Raw genomic sequence first — 24,144 nt, forward strand, 5'->3', positions numbered from 1 at the left:
AATGGGCAGGGCCGTGGGGCCTAAAGAAGATGTGGCTAAATCTCTGGGCAGGACTTGAGCGAGTGGGGCGGGGCTTACTTTGGAAGGGCGCGTGATCCAAACGGAATAGGGGTTTGTCAGGCAGGGATCTGTGCTGGACCCCCGTACCTTGCACCCTGAACCCTGTACCCCGCATTCGGCATCCTATTCGGCACCTGTGCTGAGGCGAGCGGGACCGGCAGAAAGCGGGGCGGAGCCTGAGAGAGGGACTTAGGCGCGGGGAGGGGCGGGACCATGAGAAGGGGGCGGGGCTGGGGCGCGGGGGGTAGGGGGGCGGTGTTTGTGTTGGAAAATCCAACTGCGCCACGGGGCGGAGCGGCCCCCCCAGCCCCGGCCTGGGAGAGGGGGGGGCCGCTCGACCCCCTGGGTGACCTTGGGGAACCTGAACACCTGGGACACCCCAGAACCAGGTAACGGGGAGCCGCGAAGGCGTCTGGAAAGGGAAACCATCTCCGCGCAGTGGGGCGGGACTCCTGAGTCGCAAGAAGGGTAGAGCTGGGGATGGACGTTCGGGTCTCTGGAAAGGAAGGCACTGGGAAGAAGACTGGGCGTAGGACATCTGGGTCCCCTAGAAAAGAGCAGGGCGGGGGTGAGGGAAGAGCTGGGCGGCAGATGTCCTGGGTTCCGGATGTCGACAGGGGCCTGAAAGGACTGACTCCCTGTTCCTCTTGGGCTGGGATTCCCCTTCCCGACCCTAGGGCGGGGGCGGGGCGCGGCGGTCCCTAACTGAAGGGCAGGACCAAAGATCAGGGTTTGCAGTTAGGTCAGTGCGATGGCCTCTTGAGGGCGGGTGTAGTCAGGGATGTGTCTCAGGTCCCGGGCCGCGCCAAGTCTCCCTCTGGTTCTTCCCACGGGTGAGGTATGTAGCCTCAGCTCTGACCCTCACACTGGGAGCCCCGACAGCTTCCCAGCGGTAGCCTTCGCCCCCATCCCGTCCACCGCACGTCACCTCCCTGCACTCGGCCTCACCCCGATAGTCTCCTCATCCCCGGTCCTGCCCCCACTGTGACAACCTCCCGTTCCTAGCTTCTCGCCCTTCTCGGGCCCTTCTCCGCTGAACCTTCGCGACGTAGCCGCGAGATGGCGAGAGCGAGACGCACAGCGCGACTCAGGGGCTTGGGGTGGGGGATGTGGCCGTGAAAGCAGCCGAAGCCCCCCGCCCCGGCCAGAGGGAAAGGTGGGCTGAGGTGCTTGTTTGACTTCCTGTCATCTCGGTCCCCCTCACAGGAAATTGTGGTCGGGAGGGCAAAGGGCATGGGCGGGGGAGGGGGTAGGGACTCCGCCTCCCGGAGCTGGGGTAAATAGTGGGGAGGGGGCACGCGGGCAGGTTGCTAAGCAACGCAGATTCGCTTCCTGTCTGCCGTGGCTTGTGGCTGATTTAGGATGGGAGTTGGCAGAGTGGGGGGCTGGGAGACTGCGGCGAAGGTCGAGGGCAGGTCGCCTGGTTCTCGAGACAGGGAGATCCCTAGGAGGAAGCAGGGGAGCAGCGAGCGAGCTGCGCTGCCACAGAAACGGACTCGGCGTTGGTCCGAAGGGAGGCGGGACCCAGGCGCGGCGCTGAGCTCAGCTCTCCTTCCCTCCCGGGGGTTGCTTGCCCTGTTGCCAGAGTAACTGGAGAGCTAGACTCAGGAGCCGGATTCCCTAACTCTCGCGTCCGCCCAATCCGCTCCAGCGGCTGCCTCTGACATCAGGGCCTTGGCAGCCAATGTGGAGGAGGCATCGTAGAGCGACAGGAGGAGGGAAAGGGGAGGGGAAGAGGTGGAGGCTGGGAGGGGGTAGCTGCCCGGGACCCGCACGTGCACTCCCACACGCTCGCGCCCACTCCTCCTCCCCGCGCCGCACGAGCCCGAGTAACCCCCCGCCCCCCGCGCCTGCGCGGCGAGTCAGCGCTCGCCGCTTCCCCCAGTTACCCCCATCTAGAGACTCTGTTCGCAAACTAGTACCGGGCTGCACTCACTCCTCAGCCCCGGGGGGACCCAGACGTCTGGGTCCGCTAGCCTTTCTCTGGGTCTCAAGCCGTTACTGCCCAGCCTGGCGTGGGAGGAGCCAGCTACCTGTTCCCCACCAACCCCCAGCTGGCGCCCCACTCTCCCAGGTGGGCTGGGCGGAGCTGTGGTTTCCGGCCCCATATGCTCCGCCGCTGCCTTCCCGGGCTCTGGCTAAGGTTGCCTCTCCAAGACGAACGGAACGGGTATCAGCACCCCTTCCCGAGGCTTCACTCGCTCGGGCTCAGCTGCTGTTGGTGGCTGGGGAGGGCGCTGCAGGGAAGCCCCGGACGGGCTAGGTGACTCTTCCCGGACCATCACAACCCGTCTTCGCGTGAATTCCTCCCCTTTGATGTGCACCAAAATCTTTCTCATCCCTAACGTTTCTTCCCCCCTCGCCCTGGTGCTCTTTGCACCTCCCTCGGCTCTTTTCGGGCTGCCTCTCCCGGTCTTCACTCGTCCTTCTCGGCTTCTCCCAGTTATATAACTCTTCCTCTTGCCGTGTCCTGATTTCAACTCCACAGACTCCGCCCTGGAACAGCGCGGGGAGGGGCAGGAGAGTTGGGACCCAGACAGATTCCGGCTGGCGGCCGGCTGGGGCACGGGGGATCCCGCTGATGGGAGACGGAGCCCCGCGGGACCTGGTACCCCCGCCCCCCACCTCCCGCCCCCCACCCGAGATCTCGCCCAGGAGAGAGAAGGCACAGTATCTCTGAGAGGCGTGTCGGGACTCCGTCAGAAATGTGGGTTGGGAGGTCAGGGCTGGAGGCGGAGAGGAGGAGCCGAGAGGCTCGAGTTCATGGGATTGGAGCCGCGTTGGGGGCAGAAGATAAGGGCGGGACGCCTGGGTTCCTTCCTTCCTCTCCTTTTTGGGTTCCCAGAATTCCTAAGGCTATTTCCCAGGAAGCTTAGCCTGAGGCTCCTCTCCGCCCCTCGGGGTCAAAGGTCTGTGTTAAAGGTGGCCTGGGATGATGTCACCAGTGCACGTGCCCTTTCCATTCCGGCCCCCTCCCCCCACCACACCCCCCGCCCCGAGTCCAGTTACAACCCCGTGCCATCTTTTTTCCCTCTCCCTTCCCTTGGCCTTAGCGTCCTGCAGGTGGGAAACCCTGGCCTGGAGTCTTGTGAGGGGGAGGGGCACGGGTGTGGTGTGGTGTACTTTGCCCCTTTGCTGGGCGAAGCGAAGCCTGGGTCACTTTTCCCTAGACTGGCACGGAAGAGCTTTTCCTGCAAGCCCCCCGTCCCTCCTGGAAAGAGTCTCCCAGCAGTCTTTTTACTTTCCCACCTGCTGCATTGCCAAGTGTCTCATTGCCCCCGCCCCCGCCCCCGTATTGAGTTGAAGTGGGTGTGGTTGCCGGATAGCTACCTCCCAGGAGAAGAGCTGTGTGGTATACTGCTGGATACCAGCTCAGCCCTGACCTTAATCAATGGTACCCTACCCCCAGCCCCAACAGTGAGGAAAAGGGTCAAGAAACTGTGTTAGACTGAAAAGTCAGGGCCTTTATTCTGTGTAGGTGGGTGGATCTCTGTCTCTTGAAGGAAGGGGACTCAGTTGATAGCTATGGCTGCCCTTCTCTGTTAAGTCCTGGGGTTGGTTATGGTATTGGAAAAAATTGGTTTCTCTTTTTATGTACCTTAGGGCTTGGGCTGTCAGATCAGACCTAGATTCCATTCCCAGCTCTGCCACTTAGTGGCTGTAGAGACTTGGAAAGGTCACAACCTCCCCGTGCCTCATATTCTTAATCTGGAAAATTGAAATATTAATACCTACCTTCTAGGCAGTTGATAGGGAAAAAAATGAGATAATTTATGCAAAGCACTTAGCACAGTGCCTGGCACAGAAGGAACACTGAATGAACGCTTGTTATGAAATGCTTATTATTGTTAAATGCTGTTATTATTTTTATTATTATGGTTGGTAGGCCTGCTTCAAACTGGCCAAGACCTTAGGAGTTCTCCAGGGAGGAGTGGAGAGTTTGTGCTAATTTGGTAGGTCGGGGGGTGGGGTGGGGGGGCTGGGGATTAGCTTCCACTGCATTGTGCACTTTATTTGATGAGGGCTTTAGTCAGATTTGTATTGCTTTCTTTGCGATTATTTTTTCCCCCTTCTTGCAGAAGAAACAGCTAAGACTATTCCTCTGGCTGTGAAAATAAAATAATTGTATTGTGGTTCTTGATTTTTGAGCAAGACCCCAGTCCCCTCCCATGCTCTTTGGAGCCTTTCAGTTTTACAGAGGGACTCCACAGTTTCCTTTGCGGGGACAGGGCTGGCTGAGGGGTGTGTAAAAGGTTCGGGTGGGTGGGTTGAGAGACTAGTGCTGGGGGCTGGGGGGGGGCGGGTAGTTAAAGGAAGAGACCGGAAGGGAGGAGGAGGGAGCCTGCTGGTGGGGAGGGAGGGAGGGGAGGAGGAGGAGGAGGTGGAGGAGGAGGAGGAGGAGGAGGAGGAGGAGGAGGAGGAGGAGGAGGGAGGGAGGGGGTTGGGGAGAGCCTGCTACAGTTCTTTGTTTGACTCCGGGACTCAGGGACGGGGAGGAGGAGGGAGGGAGGCAGAGGCTGCAAGCGCCGGGGCAGGCCCAGGAGGCAGAGGAGGGACCGTCTCCCCCGCCCCCCCCAGCCCCCACTCCCCCCCCCCCCCGCTGCTCCCCCCCCTCCCTACCCGGACTCCGGGGGCACCGCCGGGGGACAGACACCCAGCAGGTAACCCCGGCCTGGCTCGCCCTCCCCTCTCGGGTTTTCCTCCACACCCTCCCAGATGACCCCTTTCCCCGGTTCCGTCTCCCCGTTTCCCCCGGCCTTGCCTCTTCGCCCCCTGCCCTCCTTGTTCCATCTCCCCACTTGGGCTAGTCGCCCGCTGGCCGCGCCGCTGTCTCGTGCAGCCCAACTCCCTTCCCCTCGACCGACAGCCTGTGCGCCCCAGGTCTGCCCGCGGCACCTTTCGGGGCTCTGTCTCGCTGCTTCTCCAGGCTTTGCTTTCCTTCCGACCTGTCCCCTGGGGCTCTGAGGAAGGAGGGAGTCCCTGTCCTTTTCTCATTTCCCCAGTTCCCCGCCCCCCAACTCTGGCCCCTTTCTCCTTCTAGCAGTCTCTAGGGGTGGGGAGAGAACCGGAATTTGGGGGGCCCTCTGGAGGGGCAAGGGGCTATGTGTCGCGGGCGAAAGGGTCTGTGAGTGTGTTTGGGGTGGGGGCGGGGACGGTTAGAGACCCGGCTGCCTCTCTGTTGTCCCTTTAAATGGCCCTCACATTTCTGGGGACTCGTGGGGGGGGAGGTGGCAAGCCTCTGCCTGGGGGGCAGGGCCCTCTGTTCGTCCACACAATCTGGGGTGGTAATGATTTAAAGGGACAGCCTCGGTGTGGCCGCTGCCACCCTGCGCCAGCGGGAGGGGGGAGCCGGCAGGCCTTGTCTGCGGAGGCTTGGCTGGCGAGCAGGGCATTTGAGGCTGAATCTGTTTCGGGGCCTGCCAGGTCTGGGACAGTGCTGCGGATGGGACCTGCACGGAGGGGTGACAGCTTGCCTGGGGGGCACTCAACCTGGGCCTTCTCCGGGGCCCCACCTTTGGGTTCATGGACTCCTTGGCCAAGAATCCTTGAGTCTAAACTACGGAGTCTGTCGGCCATCAGGTGGGGGCCACCGGCAGGTCTGCAGGTCAGCAGCCTGTCCTGGGCACACTGGAGCTGGCCCTTCAGCTTCCCCTTTTGTTGTTTGGCTCTGTGCACAAGAAAGCCCCAGCCCCTCCCCCAGCTCCCCCTTCCCGTCCACATGCCCCCCCCCACCACACACACCCACCCCAGCTGTTGGACAGATGAATTACAGCCTCCGGCTTGGGGCCAGGGCTGGTGAGGGATTAAAGCTCTGGGGCTGGCCCTTTAAATGGCTGTTGGCCCCTCCCCCACTCTGGTGTCCAGACACCCCATACGCACCCCGCTGACCCCCTTGGCTGACCCCCTTGGCTGCCCCTCACTCCTCCTCTTGGTCTGTCCTAAGGCCCCTCCCCAGCATCCCCTTCTTCCCCAACACAACCACAAATACAAATGCTACAGACTAACACACACACACACACACACACACACACACTCACTCACTCTCTCTCTCTCTCTCTCTCTCTCTCTCTCTCTCTCTCTCTCTCTCTCTCTCTCTTTCTCCCTCTCTCTCTCTCTCTCTCTTACTCACTCACTCTCTGGTCTCACATTCTGAGTGTCCCTGTCCTGGAGGGTTCCAGCCTCAAGCTCCCTTCTCCAGCAGAAGGACCTTGCCTGCCTGGCCTCCCTAGCCTGCAGCTGACCACTACCCTGGCCAGGTGAGGGGCCTTGCATGGGTCAGAAATAGCACCTCCCCTGGGGGCAGTGTCATCAGCAGCTGAGGCAGCTTGCAGCACATTGCATCATGGATGCTGGGGGCTGGAGGCCTGAGCCTCTGGGGCAGGGGGAAGGATGGGGGCTGGAAGGACAGGGAATGGAGAGGCTAGACTGGGAGCCCAAGTGTCTGGGTGCTTAAGGGCAGAGAACTATGGCTAAGAGGGCAGAAAACATAGGTCCCTGAGGAGTGAGTTTGAGGTGAGGCAGACTTAGGTCTGACGCCTGGATGGACACCAGATTCTTGGCCCTGGACCTAGACATGTAACTTCTTGTCTCTGAAAGTTAGGAGGGGAGGGAGTGGGCCTCTATCACCTAATTGGGCCACATAGAGGAAGGAGGTGATGGGGAAACAGGATATGGCCTCGATGGGTAGATGGAAGGGAGGCTTGCAGCAGAGGCCACTTCCAGACCCAGGCCCAGAGTCACAGTCCTTGCTGAGGAGGAAGGCTCCTCCCTGCTGGGCCCGTTCATCTAGTCTGGCCACCTGTGCTGCTCACCAAGACCTGCCTGCACCAGCCTGGGGGAAGGAGAGGGGGCAGAGTCCAGAAGGTGGGGTTGTCTGGTGTCTTGATAAGGTTAGGGAGGAGGCAGAACTGAAGGAAGAGTTTCTGTGAGCCTGAGGCCAGGACTGAAGCTGACCTGGGTGCAGATGTCAGAGGCAGTTAGGGCTACTCTGGGGCCAAGGACTCTCAGCAGGAGGGTCCAGTCAGAAGAGGGATCATGGGTTGGGTGTCCACTGTGGACTTAACGCAGATGCTGTAGCATGCTCCCCTCACTCCCTGGTCCAGGCTGCTTCCTAAAGGGGAAGGCTGGAGGACCAATCTTGGGTTGGCTTTTTCTGGTTGCCATGGAAACAGATTCTCTCATCCCATCTGACCACCAGAGCCAGGTTTCTCCTCAATAAGGGGACAGGGGGCATAGGAAAATTCTCCAGCTTGGGAGATCCCACCTCTAACTGGCTTTTTTCTTTTAGGTTCCCCCAGGCACCATGCCAGCCCCGTAGTACCACCCACCCCACCCACTGTGGTCTGCTGCACCCTACTGCTGGGGCACTGGTTCCAATGAGACAGGGCACACCAAACTCCCATCTGGTAAGTCCTGCCCCTGAGCAATGCAGCGCCTCCCCGCAACAGTCCAGCTCTGCACCATATGCAAGAAGGATTGATATGATCTAGATCATGCCCACTCCTCAGAATGGTCCAGTCCAACTCTTGAGCATCCCCCCCACCATGAGGTGATTGAGTGGTTCAGTCTTCCTCATTTATGGAGCTCCCCTCTGTTGCCTATGAATGGTTCATCCCTGTACTTCACCAGCCTCTCAACTACCACCAAAAAATCACCCCCCCTTCCCCCTCCCCCCCAGTGCTACAACTCAGTTACTTACTGAATTGAATTAACCAGGGGTTTGCAGGCCAGAAAGTAGAGATAAGATACCTGGAGGGATTTTTTTTTTTTGGAATGAGGAGGGCTTTGCCCCTATAATAGTTGAACAGCCTGGCTTATGGAGGGTGATTGGGAACTGATTTGGAGAGATACTGGAGGCCATTGTCACAAAAACCTGCCGTTGCCATGGCAGTCTTGGCATTCCCACCCTTCCTTCCAGATCCCTTCGGTTCCTTTCTCTCCCTACTGCACCACAGCATTTGCCCCGTACATCCTAAATCTTACTCCTCTTGTGCTTTCCTCTCTCCTTCTGCCACTTCTCTGCCTAAGGCCCTGCTCCATCCCATCCCCCATTCTTCTGTAGGAGAAAAGATGGTACCTAAGCCAGAGACTTAAGTTCTCTGAGTGTGTGTTGCTCTTCTCCACTTCTCACTAAGTTTTGAGTGGGACTGTTTTCTTCTGTGTATCTCTATTTGGCGAGAAGGTTTGCACATTGGGGTGCCTCAGTGGAATTGCGTTGAATGAATGTGTTAACTGAATGAGCGTCATGGCCAAGAAACCAATGGCTTCTGAGAAATGCTGCACAGCCTCCTACCTACACCTTCTCTAAAGACATGAGACATTTGGGATGGTACCGTGGGGTAGAGCTGAGGGGCAGGCTGACCTAGGAAATGTCCTGTGAGGATAAAACCAACAGAAAATAGTACAGAGGCATTATAGAAGAGTGGTAAGAATAAGGCTCTGGAAAGAAGCCTAGCTCTTACTCTCTCTTGTGGAATGACCTTGACAGAGTTATATAACCTCTCTGAGCCTCAATTTCCTCATCTGTAAAATGGGGTAGTACTACGTCAGGTTCTGGAGAGGAGTTTTTTTAAATGTATATAAAGTGCTTAACACAGTACCTGGCATGTAATAAGTATTCACTAAATGCTAGCAATTACCATCACAATGGGAGCCACAGGGAGCTGTGAGGATAAGTGAGGATGTTGAGGACTAGGACAGAACTTAAATGAAGGCACCCAGACCTCCAAATGCTTGAATCAAACAGAAGGATCACTGATCCAGCAAGACGTCAGGATTCAGGGGAGTGGGGCGAGGAGTCTGCCGGGTCAGCCTGCTCCAGTGTTTCCCTGACTCTGTTCAGGAACATGAAGGCAAACACAGAAGGGCATGTGCAGAGAGACACACGTGATCACGGCAAGTGATGCAGAGGCAGTCCCAGACAAAAGACCGAGACAGGAGCCAGGCAGACACACAGACAGAGACAGTCCCTCGGAGTCGTGTAGACAGGCATAATGACAGGAACGCGTCAGACACAGGCACTGAAGGAGACAAGATGAGCAGATATGCAGGTGCACACGGAGACAGACACCGGGACTCACACACAGCCGACCTTGTCAGACAGACTGGTGAACACAGCGGTCCAGTCAGAGGCAGACACAAGGCTCGCAGTGACACATAGCGGGCCAGGGCCGGCACTGTCACTTCTCGGTGGGGGGCGGGGAGGGGCCAGCAGCGGGGGAAGGCTGGGGAAGGGAATCCCGAGCGGGCGGCCTGCCCGGGGTGGCTGAGTCAGAGCGGAGCCCCAGCCGGCGGCCCTCCCCTACGCCTCCCCCTCCCCCAGGTAAGAAGCGAGCTGTAACCCCTCGCTTCCACCAGGCAGAACAGGGCCTGACAGGGAGCGGGACGCGGCGGGGTTCCCGGGCCGGCCCCACCTCCTCGCGCGTGCCGCGTGCCTGCTAACTCCCTGCTCGGTACTACCCTAACTGCGGGGTCTTGTCTTTGCCCGGCACGTGAATCTGCGTGCTCACGTCTGGACCCTCATCCCGCGCGGCGGGAGCGGTGTGCGGAGGGGCTCCTCCGGCCTGGAGCCCGGAGAGAGTTAAGTGGGTGTGTTTGATAGAGTGGGTCCCTCTCAGAGCGCTAGGGGGAGGGGGCCGGTTAAAGTCCCCGAGTCCAGAGCCCGGATGGAGGGGGCGGAGCTGGGCTTAGCCGGGAGTGCCCGGATGGAGAGGGCGTGGCCTCGGCAGGAGAAGAATTAACCCTTTCTGAGCGGCTGACTCCCAGGACTGGGGGTCCGACTGGAGAGGCTGGAATGCCTGCCCCAGAAGTATACCGTCCTCTTTGGCCGTGTGCGTCTACCTCTCATCTGTCTTTGAGGAGTCTCTGGGTGTCTGTCTTTGTGCCTGCCGGTGATTGTCCCCTCCCCTGGGTTAGTACGGACGCCGGGAGTCGGGGAGGGCTATTCCTGCCCCAAAGCGAGAGTGGAGGTGAGAGTGGACCGCGAGCCGGCTGCTGGCGCCTGGGGAACAGGTGTGACCGCGGCGTCGGGGCTGCCCGGCGCGGGGAGGGGCCGTCGTGGGGGAAGACGAGAGGGGAAATTCCGCGGGACCGGTGGGGAGCGGTGTGTGGGCTGAGTTGTGTCTGCCTCTGACTGTGTGTGTCTGTGTGTGTTCAGGGAGGCGGGGGCTGAGTCAGTGGGAATCGGGAAAGGTTTTCTGGGTGACTCACGCTCCCCCACCCCAAGCCTGAATCAGACCCCGAGGGAGGGCTTTGTACAGGAGGCGGATGGGAAGTCAGGCGCCTGGGTCCCTGGTGGGGACAAGGATCCGAGGTGGTTGGCGAGAGTGAGTGTGTGTTTAGTGTACAGGAAGTTTTTGTTCTCAAGTGAGGGCTGCTGTATTCCGAGTACCGGCGTAGGGGTTTGTGGATAGAGGTGGAAAGGGGCTGGAGGACGGGACTCGCTGTTTTAGGGAAAGCTGAGTCAGTTCCCCGTGGGAAAGGGGAAGTGGTAGAGGGGAAGTGTCATCATCGCAGAAGGGGAAGCTGCATTTCCTGGTAACTGGCAGCGCCCTCGGCACCACTTCCCAATCGGGGATCTGTTCCTCTGATGTCTGGACCCCGGGTTCCCCGTTTTCCCATGTCTGGTCCATGGGTCCCGGGACTTAGGTGGGGGCAGCTGGCCAGGGCTATGCTTGACCGCAGTTAAGCGCTGTACTTGGCCCAGGGCTTGGTAACTGACATAAAGGCTGTATGGTGAGAAGAGAGTTCTGACCGAAACTCCGCGTGAACCGCGGAGAGGGTCCGCAGAGCCCAAGCGCCTACCAGGGCTCGCCGGGGAGTGGCACGCCGGGACCTGTAGGGTCCAAGCGCTTGCGTGCAAACAGACGACCTTGCCCTGCAGATCGAGGACTGTTTTCACCAGAAACCCGACTGCCCTTGTGGGCTGGGTGGAAATTTCCCCACAGCTCAGACTTCTCTAGGCGAAGGCGAACTTTCCAGCCGCCCCCAGCCCCTCGTCGCGCGTTCTCCCCCGGCTTCCTGCCCGGCGCTAGCTCCAGCTGGAGCGCTGGCCCCGCCCCCGCCGCTTTGTACTCTACACTCGCCTCTCGCAGCTCTTTGTACTCTAGACTCTCAATGGACCGATCCCGGGAGCGGAGCCGGCTTCCTACCTGCGGGGACGCGGGGTAGGCGAGCAGGAGGCGCGGGGACCGAGATCCTGGGCTCAGAGAGGCGAGAAGGAAGAACTGGGGCTAAAGGGAAGGTGCCCAGGAAGGGGAGCGCTGCTCCCGTCGTGGGTCGAGCCAGCACCGACGGGAAGGGGTCGGGGGTGGGGGGGGTGAAGGAGGAAGTGAAACGGGTTCTGGGTTCTTTAAGGGAGTGGGCGGTGAGAGTGGGACAAGGGTGATGTCACCGCCGGGCGGGCTCCGCCCTCCTCCTTCCTCCCTCCTCCTTCCTCCCTCCCGAAGGACCCCCCCCCCGTACTCTTACACACGCCGCTTCCGCTGCGCAAGTAGCCACGTCACGGGCAACCCCCGAAATCCCCCCTCCCTTGGGGGGCGGGGGCCACGTGGGCCGTGGGGAACCGCGTGGCCCCGGCGGGGAAGGGCATAGAGGATACGGGAGCCACGCGAGAGGGGCCACTCGGGACCGCTGTGCGCGACTTCTCAGAAGTTGGGGGATTAGAGGACGGTTTTGGTTTTGGGGGTCGGTTGGTATTGAAGACCTACAGAGCCAGGGGAAGTGGAGGAGCTGAAGGAACTGGGTATGAAGCTGGGGGCTTGACCATGGTTTGGGATGGGGGTCAGGCGTGGGGAGTGGAGCGCTCAGATCGCGGCGCGGGCAGGTTTGGGTGCCGTAGAAGTCACCGTGAGTGGCCAGCCCTAAACAGTTCCTAGGGGGTGGGGAGGTCAGGCACTGGGCGAGGTGAAGTGAGGAGGGGGAGCGCCGCCTGTGTCGGCGTTGTGCATCCGTCTGCTGTCCGTCGGTGTTAGGCGGCGGGGCAGGGGGCGTTTCGGGCGGTCTAGCGCGGACCACCGGCGGCTCTGTGGGCGCGTGGGACTTGCGGGTAGCTCCATGCCCCAGGCCGGCCCGAGCGTGCGACCCGCCTTCACCCGCACGGGTCTCAGGCTCCGCTTGCCTCGACCGGCCTAGTGTCAGCTTGAAGATGGAGACCCTAGGTGGGAGCCGCGGGGTCACGTCGGGGTCACCCCGGGCAGAGCCTGTCTGACCGGCTCCGCCGCCCCTCCTCCCCCGGCAGCGGCCGGGCTAACCTCGCTCCTATTGGTCCCGGCCAGGCTGTTACTGAGGCGGAGACACGGGTGATGATTGGCTTTCTGGGGAGAGAGGAAGTCCTGTGATTGGTCAGGTCTCCGGAGCTCGCCGACGCCGGGAGAGAAAGCTCCCACGGAGGCCGGGTAAGCGGCCGCAGTGCTGCACCTCGGCCCCGCGGGGCTCCCGGCTGAAAGCCTGGCAGCGCAGCCACCCCATCGCACCGACTGGCCCTCCCGCTCCCCCCACTCCCCTGCGGCTCCTTAGGCCGGGTGGGCCGCTCCTCAGGGATAGCCAGATCACAGACCTGTGGGCGCCACAGCCAGGCCAGCCCAGCCCAGCCCAGCCTAGCCTAACCTAGCCTGCGGCCCCGACTGTGTGCTGGCCCGCTCACCTCACTCCTTTCCCCCTCCTCTCCGTAGAATTGGCTGTGAAAGGCCCTGGGCGACCATCTGGGGGCAGTGGGCACTCCTGTCAGAGCGGCTGGAGCCGGACCATCGCCCCAAGGAGCTGGGGCAGGGGGCCGTGCCCGATCTCCAGGGCTCCTGGGGCCACTGCTGACCTGGTAAGGGAAGACTGGGGCCGGGTCGGCTGTGTGTACTCTGACAGCTCAGTCTTTGTCCCCAGTAGGATCATAATCTCTTCTCCTTGACTCAGGCTGGATGCATCGGGCAGTGGACCCTGCAGGGGCCCGCGCTGCACGGGAAGCCTTTGCCCTTGGGGGCTTGAGCTGTGCTGGGGCCTGGAGCTCCTGCCCGCCCCATCCCCCTCCTCGGAGCGCATGGCTGCCTGGAGGCAGGTGAGAACTTGGTCTATCTCTCTGCCTCCAGACACTCCTCTTCCCATCTCTGCTCCTCAGTCTCTGTGTCACTCTCATTTCTGCCATCCCGTGGGCCTCAGTGCAGTCCTCAGCTGCTTTCTCTTGTTTCCTCAGTCCCCTCCTTCCTAGGTAGGGACAAGACTTCCATCTTGCTGTACATTAACAGAGCCCTTCTCTCTCCAGGTGCTCTGCCAGCATCGGGCAGCCCCCACTCCCTGCTCCCCTACCTCCTTCACATGGCAGTAGCTCTGGCCACCCCAACAAACCGTATTATGCTCTAGGGTGAGTGAGCATTGAAAGGTGCTGGGGATGGGAGGTAAGGCTGGGGCCTTGAAAGAGTTTGCCAAGCCTTGCCACCTCCCCACCCCTTCTGCTCTGTAGGACACCCACCCCAAGACCCCTCCATGGGAAGCTGGAATCCCTGCATGGCTGTGTGCAGGCATTGCTCCGGGAGCCGGCCCAGCCAGGGCTGTGGGAGCAGCTTGGGCAGCTGTACGAGTCAGAGCACGACAGTGAGGAGGCTATACGCTGCTACCACAGCGCCCTTCGATACGGAGGAAGCTTGGCTGAGCTGGGGCCCCGCGTCGGCCGACTACAGCAGGTGGGATGAGGCAGGACACAGGGGGCTAGGATTGTGCGTTCTGACTCAGTGCCCTCATCTTACGTCTGCCTCTGCCCTGTGCTCTGCACTCTTCCCCCACCTCCTCAGGCCCAGCTCTGGAACTTTCATGCCGGCTCCTGCCAGCACCGACCCAAGGTCCTGCCTCCCCTGGAGCAAGTGTGGAACTTGTTGCACCTTGAGGTGAGGCTGGTACTGGGTGGGCTAGGGAGGAGGGCCGGGCCAGGTCTGCACCGGTGCCATTCTCTCTCTTCTTTCCGTCCTCAGCACAAACGGAACTATGGGGCCAAGCGGGGGGGTCCCCCGGTGAAGCGAGCTGCCGAACCCCCGGTGGTGCAGCCTATGCCTCCTGCAGCACTCTCCGGCTCCTCGGGGGAGGAGGGCCTCAGCCCTGGAGGCAAACGCAGGAGAGGCTGCAACTCTGAGCAGGTATGATTGTATGTGGGCGGGCCAGCAGTGGGTGGGCAGGCTGGGGCGTGGAGTGGGACTCTCACACTCTGTTTTCTTCCAGACTGGCCTTCCCCCAGGGCTGCCGCTGCCTCCGCCACCATTGCCCCCAGCCCCACCCCCGCCTGGCCTAGCCACCAGCCCTCCATTCCAGCTGACCAAGCCAGGGCTGTGGAGTACCCCACATGGAGATGCGTGGGGCCCCGAGCGCAAGGGTTCAGCACCCCCAGAGCGCCAGGTGAGCACCTCTCTGTGGCCCCCTCACCTCTTACCTCCAAGTCCCTGTGTCCTCCGTTCGTCACGCAGTGTCCTCATTTCTCGCCCACAGGAGCAGCGGCACTCGCTGCCTCACCCATATCCATACCCAGCTCCGGCCTACCCTGTGCACCCCCCCGGCCACCGGCTGGTCCCGGCTGCACCCCCAGGCCCAGGCCCCCGCCCCCCAGGAGCAGAGAGCCATGGCTGCCCGCCTGCCACCCGTCCCCCCGGAAGTGACCTTAGAGAGAGCAGAGTTCAGAGGTCGCGGATGGACTCCAGCGTTTCACCAGCAGCAACCACCGCCTGCGTGCCTTACGCCCCTTCCCGGCCCCCCGGCCTCCCCGGCACCACCACCAGCAGCAGTAGCAGCAGCAGCAACCCTGGTCTCCGGGGCATGGAGCCGAGCCCAGGCCTTGTGAGTGACAACTGCAGGTGGCGGGCGGAGCGGCGGGGGGATGAGTGGAGCTGGTCTGGGGTGGCTGGAGCAGCCTTCTGACCACCGCCGTCCTACACTTGCAGCCCGGCGCTGACCATTACCAAACTCCCGCGCTGGAGGTCTCTCACCAAGGCCGCCTTGGGCCCTCGGCACACAGTAGTCGGAAACCATTCCTGGCGGCTCCCGCTGCCACTCCCCACCTGTCCCTGCCACCCGGCCCCTCCTCACCTCCTCCCCCCCCTTGTCCCCGCCTCTTACGCCCCCCACCCCCCCCTGCCTGGCTGAAGGGCCCAGCCTGCCGAGCAGCCCGTGAGGATGGAGAGATCTTAGATGAGCTCTTCTTCGGGGCTGAGGGACGCCCCCGCCCTCCCCCGCCACCCCTCCCCCACCGCGAGGGCTTCTTGGGGCCTTCGGCCCCCCGCTTTTCTGTGGGCACTCAGGATTCGCACACCCCTCCCGCTCCCCCAACCACCAGCAGCAGCAACAGTGGCAGCCACAGCAGCAGCCCTACTGGGCCTGTGTCCTTCCCCACACCCTCCTATCTGGCCAGAAGTATGGACCCCCTTCCCCGGCCCCCCAGCCCAACACTGAGCCCCCAAGACCCACCTCTTGCACCCCTGACTCTTGCCCTGCCTCCAGCCCCTCCCTCCTCTTGCCACCAAAATACCTCAGGAAGCTTCAGGCGCCCGGAGAGCCCTCGGCCCAGGGTCTCCTTCCCAAAGACCCCCGAGGGGGGGCCGGGGCCATCCCCAGGCCCCCTGAATAAAGCCCCCCAGCCTGTACCGCCCAGGGTTGGGGAGCTGCCTGCCCGAGGCCCTCGACTCTTTGATTTCCCCCCTACCCCACTGGAGGACCAGTTTGAGGAGCCAGCTGAATTCAAGATCCTCCCTGATGGGCTGGCCAACATCATGAAGATGCTGGATGAATCCATTCGCAAGGAGGAGGAGCAGCAACAACACGAGGCAGGCGTGGCCCCCCCGCCTCCTCTGAAGGAGCCCTTTACATCTCTGCAGCCTCCATTCCCCACTGACACAGCCCCCGCCACCACTGCTGCCACTGCTGCCGCCGCCACCACCCCGGCCACCCAGGAAGAGGAGAAGAAGCCACCGCCAGCCCTGCCACCACCGCCGCCTCTAGCCAAGTTCCCGCCACCACCCCAGCCACAGCCGCCGCCAACCGCGCGAGCCCCACCAGCCAGCCCGGCCAACCTGCTCAAGTCCTTGGCCTCCGTGCTGGAAGGACAAAAGTACTGTTACCGGGGGACTGGAGCAGCTGTTCCCACCCGGCCTGGGCCCTTGCCCACCACTCAGTATTCCCCCGGTTCCTCTTCAGGTGCTACCGCCCCACCGCCCACCTCCGCGGCCCCGAGCGCCCAGGGCTCCCCGCAGCCCTCCGCTTCCTCGTCATCTCAGTTCTCTACCTCAGGCGGGCCCTGGGCCCGGGAGCGCAGGGCGGGCGAAGAGCCAGCCCCGGGCCCCATGACCCCCGCCCCCCCGCCCCCCCCCCTGCCGCTGCCCCCTGCTCGCTCTGAGTCTGAGGTGCTAGAAGAGATAAGTCGGGCCTGTGAGACCCTTGTGGAGCGGGTGGGCCGGAGCACCGCAGACCCGGCCGACCCAGTGGACACGGCAGATCCAGCGGACAGCGGGACTGAGCGACTGCAGCCCCCAGCTCAGGCCAAGGAGGAGAGCGGTGGGGTGGCGGCCGCAGCACGACCAGGGAGCAGCAAGCGGCGGCAGAAGGAGCACCAGAAGGAGCACCGGCGGCACAGGCGGGCCTGTAAGGACAGTGTGGGTCGGCGGCCCCGGGAGGGCAGGGCCAAGGCCAAGGCCAAGGCCCCCAAAGAAAAGAGCCGCCGAGTGCTGGGGAACCTGGACCTGCAGAGCGAGGAGATCCAGGGTCGTGAGAAGGCCCGGCTGGATCTGGGCGGGGCCTCCAAGGCCAAGCCGCCCGTAGCTCCGGGCCCTCCACCAGCTCCTGCACCCTCTGTCCAGCCCACACCCCCGGCAGCCCCTGTCCCTGGGAAGAAGGCTCGGGAGGAAGCTCCGGGGCCACCGGGTGTCAGCCGGGCTGACATGCTGAAGCTGCGCTCACTTAGTGAAGGGCCCCCCAAGGAGCTTAAGATCCGGCTCATCAAAGTAGAAAGTGGTGACAAGGAGACCTTCATCGCCTCGGAGGTAGAAGAGCGGAGGCTGCGGATGGCAGACCTCACCATCAGCCACTGCGCTGCCGACGTCGTGCGGGCCAGCAAGTGAGTTGAGGGCTGTCACCGCTGAGGCTGCTGGCCTGGCCCAGCGGGAAGCTCCCTTCCCCCGGCACTCTGATATTCCTGCTCTCATCTCACTGTCCTTCTACAGGAATGCCAAGGTGAAAGGGAAGTTTCGAGAGTCCTACCTTTCCCCTGCCCAGTCTGTGAAACCGAAGATCAACTCAGAGGAGAAGCTGCCCCGGGAAAAACTGAACCCGCCCACACCCAGCATCTATGTACGAGTGCCCTGTGTGCTCAGAACCGCCCCTGCCTGAGGGTTCTAGGACAGTGTTGGGACTGTTGGGGGACCCTGAGCCTGGGATGAGGCTCTGACCTCAGCCCTGTCTCCTGGTTGTCCCGCAGCTGGAGAGTAAACGTGATGCCTTCTCGCCGGTGCTGCTGCAGTTCTGTACAGACCCTCGAAATCCCATCACCGTGATCCGGGGCCTGGCAGGCTCCCTGCGGCTCAGTGAGTGTGGAGGCAGAAAGGCGTGGGGAGGGCTGCGAGGACCTGGGGCTTTGGGGCCCTCGGAGAGCCGCCGCTCTGGAAGACCCAGGGCCACAGCTGTAGTGAGCTCTCCTCAGTCACGTGTAAGCCATATTTGAAGACTGCTCTGAGTGATGGGTCAGCTGACCTCAGGCTTTCCTCCCCCATCTGTCTGTCCCCAGCAGTAGGCAGGTGGGAAGGGGATGTATCTCGGGATCTGGTTAGAGTCACTTCTGGTTTTCTTGGTGATTAAGGATGAGAAGAATACAGGTTGTGTAAAATCCAAGGAGACTCATGGTTTGGGGCTTTCTCTTTTTCAACCTTTTATTGTGCACAATTTCAAACACCTTCCAAAGTAAAAGGAAACCATACTGAGTTATAAAAATTAACCTTGTTTCCTCTGTACTTGTAGCCTTCTCTTACCCACATATCCTCCCTTTCCTCCAATGTTACTGAAGCACGGTCTAGGCTTTTACTTGATGAAATCTTTCATTGGATCCAATGATAACTTAAACTGTTATTCATTGAGCACCTACTGTGTGCCAGATGGTTTGCACATGTGGCCTCATGGACACCTGAGGACTCTGGGGGAGGGACTGGGACTCAGAGCAGCAGTGGGAGAAAGGGCGTTGGTTGTAATCCAGGTAAAGGCCAGGCCCTGGGAGGGCCAACCCTCCCAGCTTCATGAGGGGCTGGGGTTCTCGCCTGTTCTTCCTGGGCTGAACTCTGAGAAGCCTGTGTCCACTGCGTCAGAGTCTTGGGGAGCAAGAAGGGAGAGGGTGAGTTGGGGCCTCGCTCCCCGCCCTCTGCCCCTGCCCCAACACTCTGCTCGGCCCTCCCTTGCAGACTTGGGCCTCTTCTCCACCAAGACGCTGGTGGAGGCGAGTGGTGAGCACACGGTGGAGGTGCGCACCCAGGTGCAGCAGCCCTCAGACGAGAACTGGGACCTGACGGGCACGCGACAAATCTGGCCCTGCGAGAGCTCCCGTTCCCACACCACCATTGCCAAGTACGCGCAGTACCAGGCCTCATCCTTCCAAGAGTCCCTGCAGGTGAGAGGCGCGCACGGGCAGAGGCAGGGGGTGCGGAATCAGGGGACTTGGAGCCCTGGCTGCGGTGGGAGGGCTCCTGGAAGGTCGCTGACCCAGGCCTGCCTACCCCTGTGACCAAGCAGGAGGAGAAGGAGAGCGAGGACGAGGAGTCCGAGGAGCCGGACAGCACCACGGGAACCCCTCCTAGGTAGGGACGCTTTGCCTCTGCCCTTCATGACTCCTTCCTTTCCCTGTGCTTCCCCACCAACCTGTGCTCTTTGCCCCCGCAGCAGCGCACCGGATCCGAAGAACCATCACATCATCAAGTTTGGCACCAACATCGACCTGTCCGATGCCAAGCGGTCAGTAGGGCTGAGGCCAGCAAGCTGGGGTGGAAGTGCTGATGGGTCAGCAGAGTCGGGGTAGCTGCTCACTTCTGTTGCCCCCCTCGCCACGGCAGGTGGAAGCCCCAGCTGCAAGAGCTGCTGAAGCTGCCCGCCTTCATGCGGGTAACCTCCACGGGCAACATGCTGAGCCACGTGGGACACACCATCCTGGGCATGAACACAGTGCAGCTGTACATGAAGGTCCCAGGCAGCCGAACGCCAGGTGCGCTCTTCACGGGGCTGCGGAGTGCGGGGCTGCGGGGCGCGTGCGAGGAGCGCAGGGGGCGGGGCTGCCGCCAGCGCTCCTCCGTCAGCCAATGAGCGCCCAAGGGCGGGCTTGTCGCGCAGCGCAGGCCCGGCTCCGACCAACTGTGCAGTTCTCTGTTGCCCCCTGCAGGCCATCAAGAGAACAACAACTTCTGCTCGGTCAACATCAACATTGGCCCAGGAGACTGCGAGTGGTTCGCGGTGCACGAGCATTACTGGGAGACCATCAGCGCTTTCTGCGACCGGTGCGCGCCGCCCTCCGCCCACCTCCTCGGGTAGATAGACCCCCCACGCCCCGTCCCTGGATTCCCAGATTTCCATCTGACCTTGTGGCTACTCTCCAGGCATGGCGTGGACTACCTGACGGGTTCCTGGTGGCCAATCCTGGATGACCTCTATGCTTCCAACATCCCTGTGTACCGCTTCGTGCAGCGCCCCGGAGACCTTGTGTGGATTAATGCAGGGACCGTGCACTGGGTGCAGGCCACCGGCTGGTGCAACAACATCGCCTGGAACGTGGGGCCCCTCACCGGTGAGGGGGCGGGGCCAGGTGGTGGGGTGAGCCACTCAGCGGTGAGGGGCTGGGGCCCCTGGGGAGTGAGCCCCGTCGGGGGGGGGCGGGTTTGGAGGGCGCCAGGCCAGCTGTGAGGGAAGGGGCGGGGGCCCAAGTGTCTCGGGCTGTTGGGGAATCCTGCCATGACCCTCTCTGGCCCGCAGCCTATCAGTACCAGCTGGCCCTGGAACGATACGAGTGGAACGAGGTGAAGAACGTCAAATCCATCGTGCCCATGATTCACGTGTCCTGGAACGTGGCTCGCACGGTCAAAATCAGCGACCCCGACTTGTTCAAGATGATCAAGTGAGGGAGGGCCCTGTTTGGGAAGGAGCCCATCTCCATCCGACCTGGCCCACCTTATTCTTCCTGGTTCCAATCCCTCCTCCCCCACCTCTCCACCTTTTACCGCGTGCCCTGCAGGGTTGCTGTGCTGGGCGGCTGACAAGGCCCCTGCCCTGAGGAGCTTTGTTTTCCAGTGGTCCAAGTAGACAAAAACCACATGAAACCTCCACTGTGACGGGGATGTGTCGGGGGCTGTGACCCTTGCCCGAAGCGGGGAGGCCCCGCCCCTCCTCACCACCTCGCCCCGCCCCGCCCCGCCCGCAGGTTCTGCCTCCTGCAGTCCATGAAGCACTGCCAGGTGCAGCGGGAGAGCCTGGTGCGGGCCGGGAAGAAAATCGCCTACCAGGGCCGGGTCAAGGACGAGCCCGCCTACTACTGCAACGAGTGCGACGTGAGTGCGCCTTCTCTCCCTCTCGCGTTTCCTCGGAGGGAGGCGCTCGCCTCCGGCCCCCCTCTCTTCCCCCTCCTCCCCTCTCTCCCCCCTCCCGCCCCTTGACCGCCGCCTCCTCCCCGCCGCAGGTGGAGGTATTCAACATCCTGTTCGTGACGAGTGAGAACGGCAGCCGCAACACGTACCTGGTGCACTGCGAGGCTTGTGCGCGGCGCCGCAGCGCAGGCCTGCAGGGCGTGGTGGTGCTGGAGCAGTACCGCACCGAGGAGCTGGCGCAGGCCTACGACGCCTTCACGCTGGTGAGGGCCCGGCGGGGCGGGGACCCGGGGGGGCGCCGGGGCGGGCCGGGGGTGGGCGACCGCGCATCCTGAGCCCCGCCCGCTCTCTCCCGCAGGCCCCGGCCAGCACGTCGCGATGAGGCCGGACGCCCCGCCCGCCTGCCCGCCCGCAGGGCGCCGCGGGGCCACCAGCACACGCCTGGGCTGGACCTAGGTCCCGCCTCTGGCCGGGAAGGGGGTCGGGCCCAGCCCTTCCACCCCATTGGCAGCTCCCCTCACCTAATTTATTAAGAAAAAGAATTTTTTAAAAAACAAATATGAGGAAAAAAGGAAAAAAAATGGGAGACGGGGGAGGGGGCTGGTAGCCCCTCGCCCACCAGCGCCTCCCCTCACCGACTTTGGCCTTTCTAGCAACAGACACAAGGACCAGGCTCCGGCGGCGGCGGGGGTCACATACGGGTTCCCTCACGCCTGCCAGCCGCCCGCCCGGCGCAGATGCACGCGGCTCGTGTATGTACATAGACGTTACGGCAGCCGAGGTTTTTAATGAGATTCTTTGTATGGGCTTTACCCCTCCCCCAGAACCTCCTTTTTTACTTCCAGTGCTAGCTGTGACCCCTGTACATGTCTCTTGTTTATTCACTTGGTTATGATTTGTATTTTCTGGTTTTTTTGTTTGTTTTTGTTTTTTGGTTTTTAATTTATAACAGTCCCACTCACCTCTATTTATTCATTTTTGGGAAAACCCGACCTCCCGCACCCCCAAGCCATCCCGCCCGCCCCTCCAGGGACCGCCCGCCGCCGGGCTCTCCCTGCGCCCCAGTGTGTGTCCGGGCCCGGCCCGTCCGTCTCCGCCCGTCCGCCCGCCCGCCCGCCCGCGGCTCCAGCCGGGTTCTCATGGTGCTCAAACCCGCTCCCCTCCCCTACGTCCTGCACTTTCTCGGACCAGTCCCCCACTCCCGACCCGACCCGACCCCAACCCCGCCTGAGGGTGAGCGACTCCTGTACTGTAGGGGAAGAAGTGGGAACTGAAATGGTATTTTGTAAAAAAAAAAAATAATAATAATAATAAATAAATAAATAAAATAAATTTTTAAAGTTTTAAAGAAAGAACTATGAGGAAAAGGAGCCCCGTCCTTCCCAGCCCCGGCCAATTTTAAAAACACGGACCTTCCCCTTACAACCCACCCCCCTTTTCTTTTTAAGCGTGAAACAGCCCAGGGCCAGGGCCTCACTGGGGCAGGGACACCCCGGGATGAGTTTCTCTGGGGCTTTATTTTCGTTTTGTCGTTTGTTTTTTTTTTCTCCTCCACGCTGGGGCTGCGGAGGGGTGGGGGGTTTACAGTCCTGCCCCCTCGCACTGCACTGTCTTTCTGCCCCAGGGGCAGAGGGGTCTTCCCAACCCTACCCTTATTTTCGGTGATTTTTGTGTGAGAATATTAATATTAAAAATAAAATCAGAAAAAAAAATCTCTTTTCGATAAGTGCTGGTGATAACAGGGAGAACACTGGGAAGAGGGCGGCGAGACCGTGATTGATGGGGAGGGGAGCCCCTCCCCGGAGGCGCCTGTGGAATGTCCAGAGCTCGGTTGCTCCTCGTTATGGGGGGTGCCTAATCCTGGAGCCGCATTCCAGGATAAGGGGGGGGGGGGGGGAGAGGCTGGGCCGGGGGGAGGGGCAGGAAAGAGGGCTATAAGGGCCGTGGCCCAGGCGGGAGGGAGCCAGGCGGGCCATGGCGGATGTCCCCGGGGCGCAGCGACCGGTTCCCGGCGGCAGCCCAGAGCCCCGGGACCCCCTGGACTGCTGGGCCTGCGCTGTGCTGGTCACCGCCCAGAATCTGCTGGTGGCTGCCTTCAATCTTCTCCTGCTGGCGCTGGTGCTGGGGACCATCCTGCTGCCCGCTGTCACCATGCTAGGCTTTGGCTTCCTCTGCCACTCCCAGGTGAGCGTGCGCCCCGCGGTGGGCGTGTGGGTGTCTGGTGACGGTGGCGGTGGGGTCTGTGGGCCACAACCTCTCCCGGCCTGGGCTGTTTGGCTTGGGCCTCATGCCTCTTCTCCTCCCACAGTTCTTGCGCTCCCAGGCACCCCCTTGCACCGCGCACCTGCGGGACCCGGGCTTCACAGCCTTGCTGGTCACCGGATTCCTGCTCCTCGTGCCGCTGCTCGTGCTTGCCCTGGCCAGCTACCGCCGCCTCTGCCTGCGCCTCCGCCTGGCCGATTGCCTCGTGCCTTACAGCCGAGCCCTCTATCGGCGCCGGCGCACCCCGCAGCCGCGGCAAACCCGGTCCTCGCCAGGGCCCCAGGCCGTTCCAACATCAGGAAAGGTCTGGGTCTGAGGACCCTCGAGTCAAGAACAACCCCGAGGAGTGCCCTCTCTCCCGGTCGGCCCAAGGACTTGAAGCCCAGGGGTCTCCCGACCTACCCTGTCCCCGATCCTGCCTAAGCCGGGTCCCAGCATCCTCTTGAGGAACAGAACGGCAGCATCTGTGGACCCAATTCTGGTGAAAATTCGCCACACCCCGGAAAACCCACTTTCCCCTCTCTACCCATATCTGAATCCTGAACATCTGGGCTGGACCCTGCATCCCCCACCCTCCTGTGAATAGGACAACTGAACCTCGGTGGTGCGCTGGTGCCCTCCTTTTCCGGTGCTGCTCCTAGTATTTACGGGCTGTGGGGTGGGGTGGGGTGGGGTGGGGTGGGGTGGGGTGGGTGAGGTTGGAGGGGAAGGAGTCATCACACATCAATAAAGAATTAATGAACCGAACGCGATCCTGGGATCCTGTGAACAGAAGGGCGGCACAAATACTATCAATCACTCCTGCAACGTGCCCAGGAGCAGGAAACAACATGCGGGTGGGGGGGTGGGGCGTGGCTCTACTGCGCAGACCGGAGCATCCTTCAGCCTCCTGGGAAGGAGGCCTTCCTTCCCTTATCGCATTAGGCCGTTCTTCCTGGCCAGACCCCAGAGCTCTGTCCCTGTCACCTCCTCATCAATAGAGTGGAGGGAGCCCAGCCTCTGTAGCCTGCCCTGCTCCCCTTGGGGACCTGAGCCTGTTCTCTGACCCCAGCTTAGAGGAACTCGGTGTTGCCAGGCCGGAGAGAGAAACAATGGGCCTTCCGGAGCAGGATGACACCCCCTCCCGCCACAATTCTGGAGCAGCTGCGTGGGAGGGAAGATGGAGGGGCCCATCCTGGGGCCTGTGGATCCGAAGCTCAGCCTGTCCCCCATCCCCACCCCGAACCTGAGGGAACCTTTGGCAGTCCTGGAC

The 24,144-nt window shown here is 61.8% G+C and overlaps 2 protein-coding genes across 14 annotated transcripts; both read left to right on the forward strand.

The window, feature by feature from the left end:
• Positions 1 to 332: 332 nt before the first annotated feature.
• Positions 333 to 21,201, forward strand: KDM6B (lysine demethylase 6B). 13 transcript variants are annotated; one of them, XM_036836989.1, is made up of 24 exons: positions 333 to 449; positions 7,349 to 7,466; positions 12,336 to 12,455; positions 12,732 to 12,874; positions 12,967 to 13,108; positions 13,313 to 13,411; positions 13,511 to 13,730; positions 13,839 to 13,931; positions 14,016 to 14,177; positions 14,260 to 14,433; positions 14,524 to 14,868; positions 14,973 to 17,137; positions 17,244 to 17,370; positions 17,498 to 17,603; positions 18,468 to 18,673; positions 18,796 to 18,860; positions 18,943 to 19,014; positions 19,113 to 19,261; positions 19,436 to 19,550; positions 19,650 to 19,837; positions 20,023 to 20,164; positions 20,468 to 20,594; positions 20,723 to 20,893; positions 20,989 to 21,201. In XM_036836989.1, the coding sequence occupies exons 5-24, from the start codon at positions 12,972 to 12,974 to the stop codon at positions 21,010 to 21,012; spliced, it is 4,887 nt and encodes a 1,628-aa protein (XP_036692884.1). In that variant the 5' UTR covers positions 333 to 449; positions 7,349 to 7,466; positions 12,336 to 12,455; positions 12,732 to 12,874; positions 12,967 to 12,971; the 3' UTR covers positions 21,013 to 21,201. The 13 variants fall into 13 exon arrangements, with proteins under 13 accessions (XP_036692884.1, XP_036692888.1, XP_036692894.1 ...); XM_036836991.1 differs by lacking the exon at positions 333 to 449 and adding an exon at positions 4,703 to 4,721; XM_036836988.1 differs by lacking the exon at positions 333 to 449 and adding an exon at positions 5,860 to 6,317.
• A 1,355-nt stretch (positions 21,202 to 22,556) lies between these two features.
• Positions 22,557 to 23,635, forward strand: TMEM88 (transmembrane protein 88). Its single transcript, XM_036837222.1, has 2 exons — positions 22,557 to 22,814; positions 22,939 to 23,635. The coding sequence occupies exons 1-2, from the start codon at positions 22,605 to 22,607 to the stop codon at positions 23,206 to 23,208; spliced, it is 480 nt and encodes a 159-aa protein (XP_036693117.1). The 5' UTR covers positions 22,557 to 22,604; the 3' UTR covers positions 23,209 to 23,635.
• The last annotated feature ends 509 nt before the right edge of the window (positions 23,636 to 24,144 follow it).

This window comes from Balaenoptera musculus, chromosome 20 (assembly GCF_009873245.2).
Source record: "Balaenoptera musculus isolate JJ_BM4_2016_0621 chromosome 20, mBalMus1.pri.v3, whole genome shotgun sequence".
Classification (NCBI taxonomy): Eukaryota; Metazoa; Chordata; class Mammalia; order Artiodactyla; family Balaenopteridae; genus Balaenoptera; species Balaenoptera musculus.

What these genes read in the sequence shown, in the direction of transcription:
- KDM6B (XM_036836989.1), top strand. Translation starts at nt 12,972, where the DNA reads ATGCATCGGGCAGTGGACCCTGCAGGGGCCCGCGCTGCACGGGAAGCC. An exon ending in CAGCACCCCCAGAGCGCCAG is followed by an intron (nt 14,434 to 14,523) that starts GTGAGCACCTCT and finishes TCTCGCCCACAG; the next exon opens with GAGCAGCGGCACTCGCTGCC. An exon ending in GACGTCGTGCGGGCCAGCAA is followed by an intron (nt 17,138 to 17,243) that starts GTGAGTTGAGGG and finishes GTCCTTCTACAG; the next exon opens with GAATGCCAAGGTGAAAGGGA.
- TMEM88 (XM_036837222.1), top strand. Translation starts at nt 22,605, where the DNA reads ATGGCGGATGTCCCCGGGGCGCAGCGACCGGTTCCCGGCGGCAGCCCA. An exon ending in GCTTCCTCTGCCACTCCCAG is followed by an intron (nt 22,815 to 22,938) that starts GTGAGCGTGCGC and finishes CTCCTCCCACAG; the next exon opens with TTCTTGCGCTCCCAGGCACC.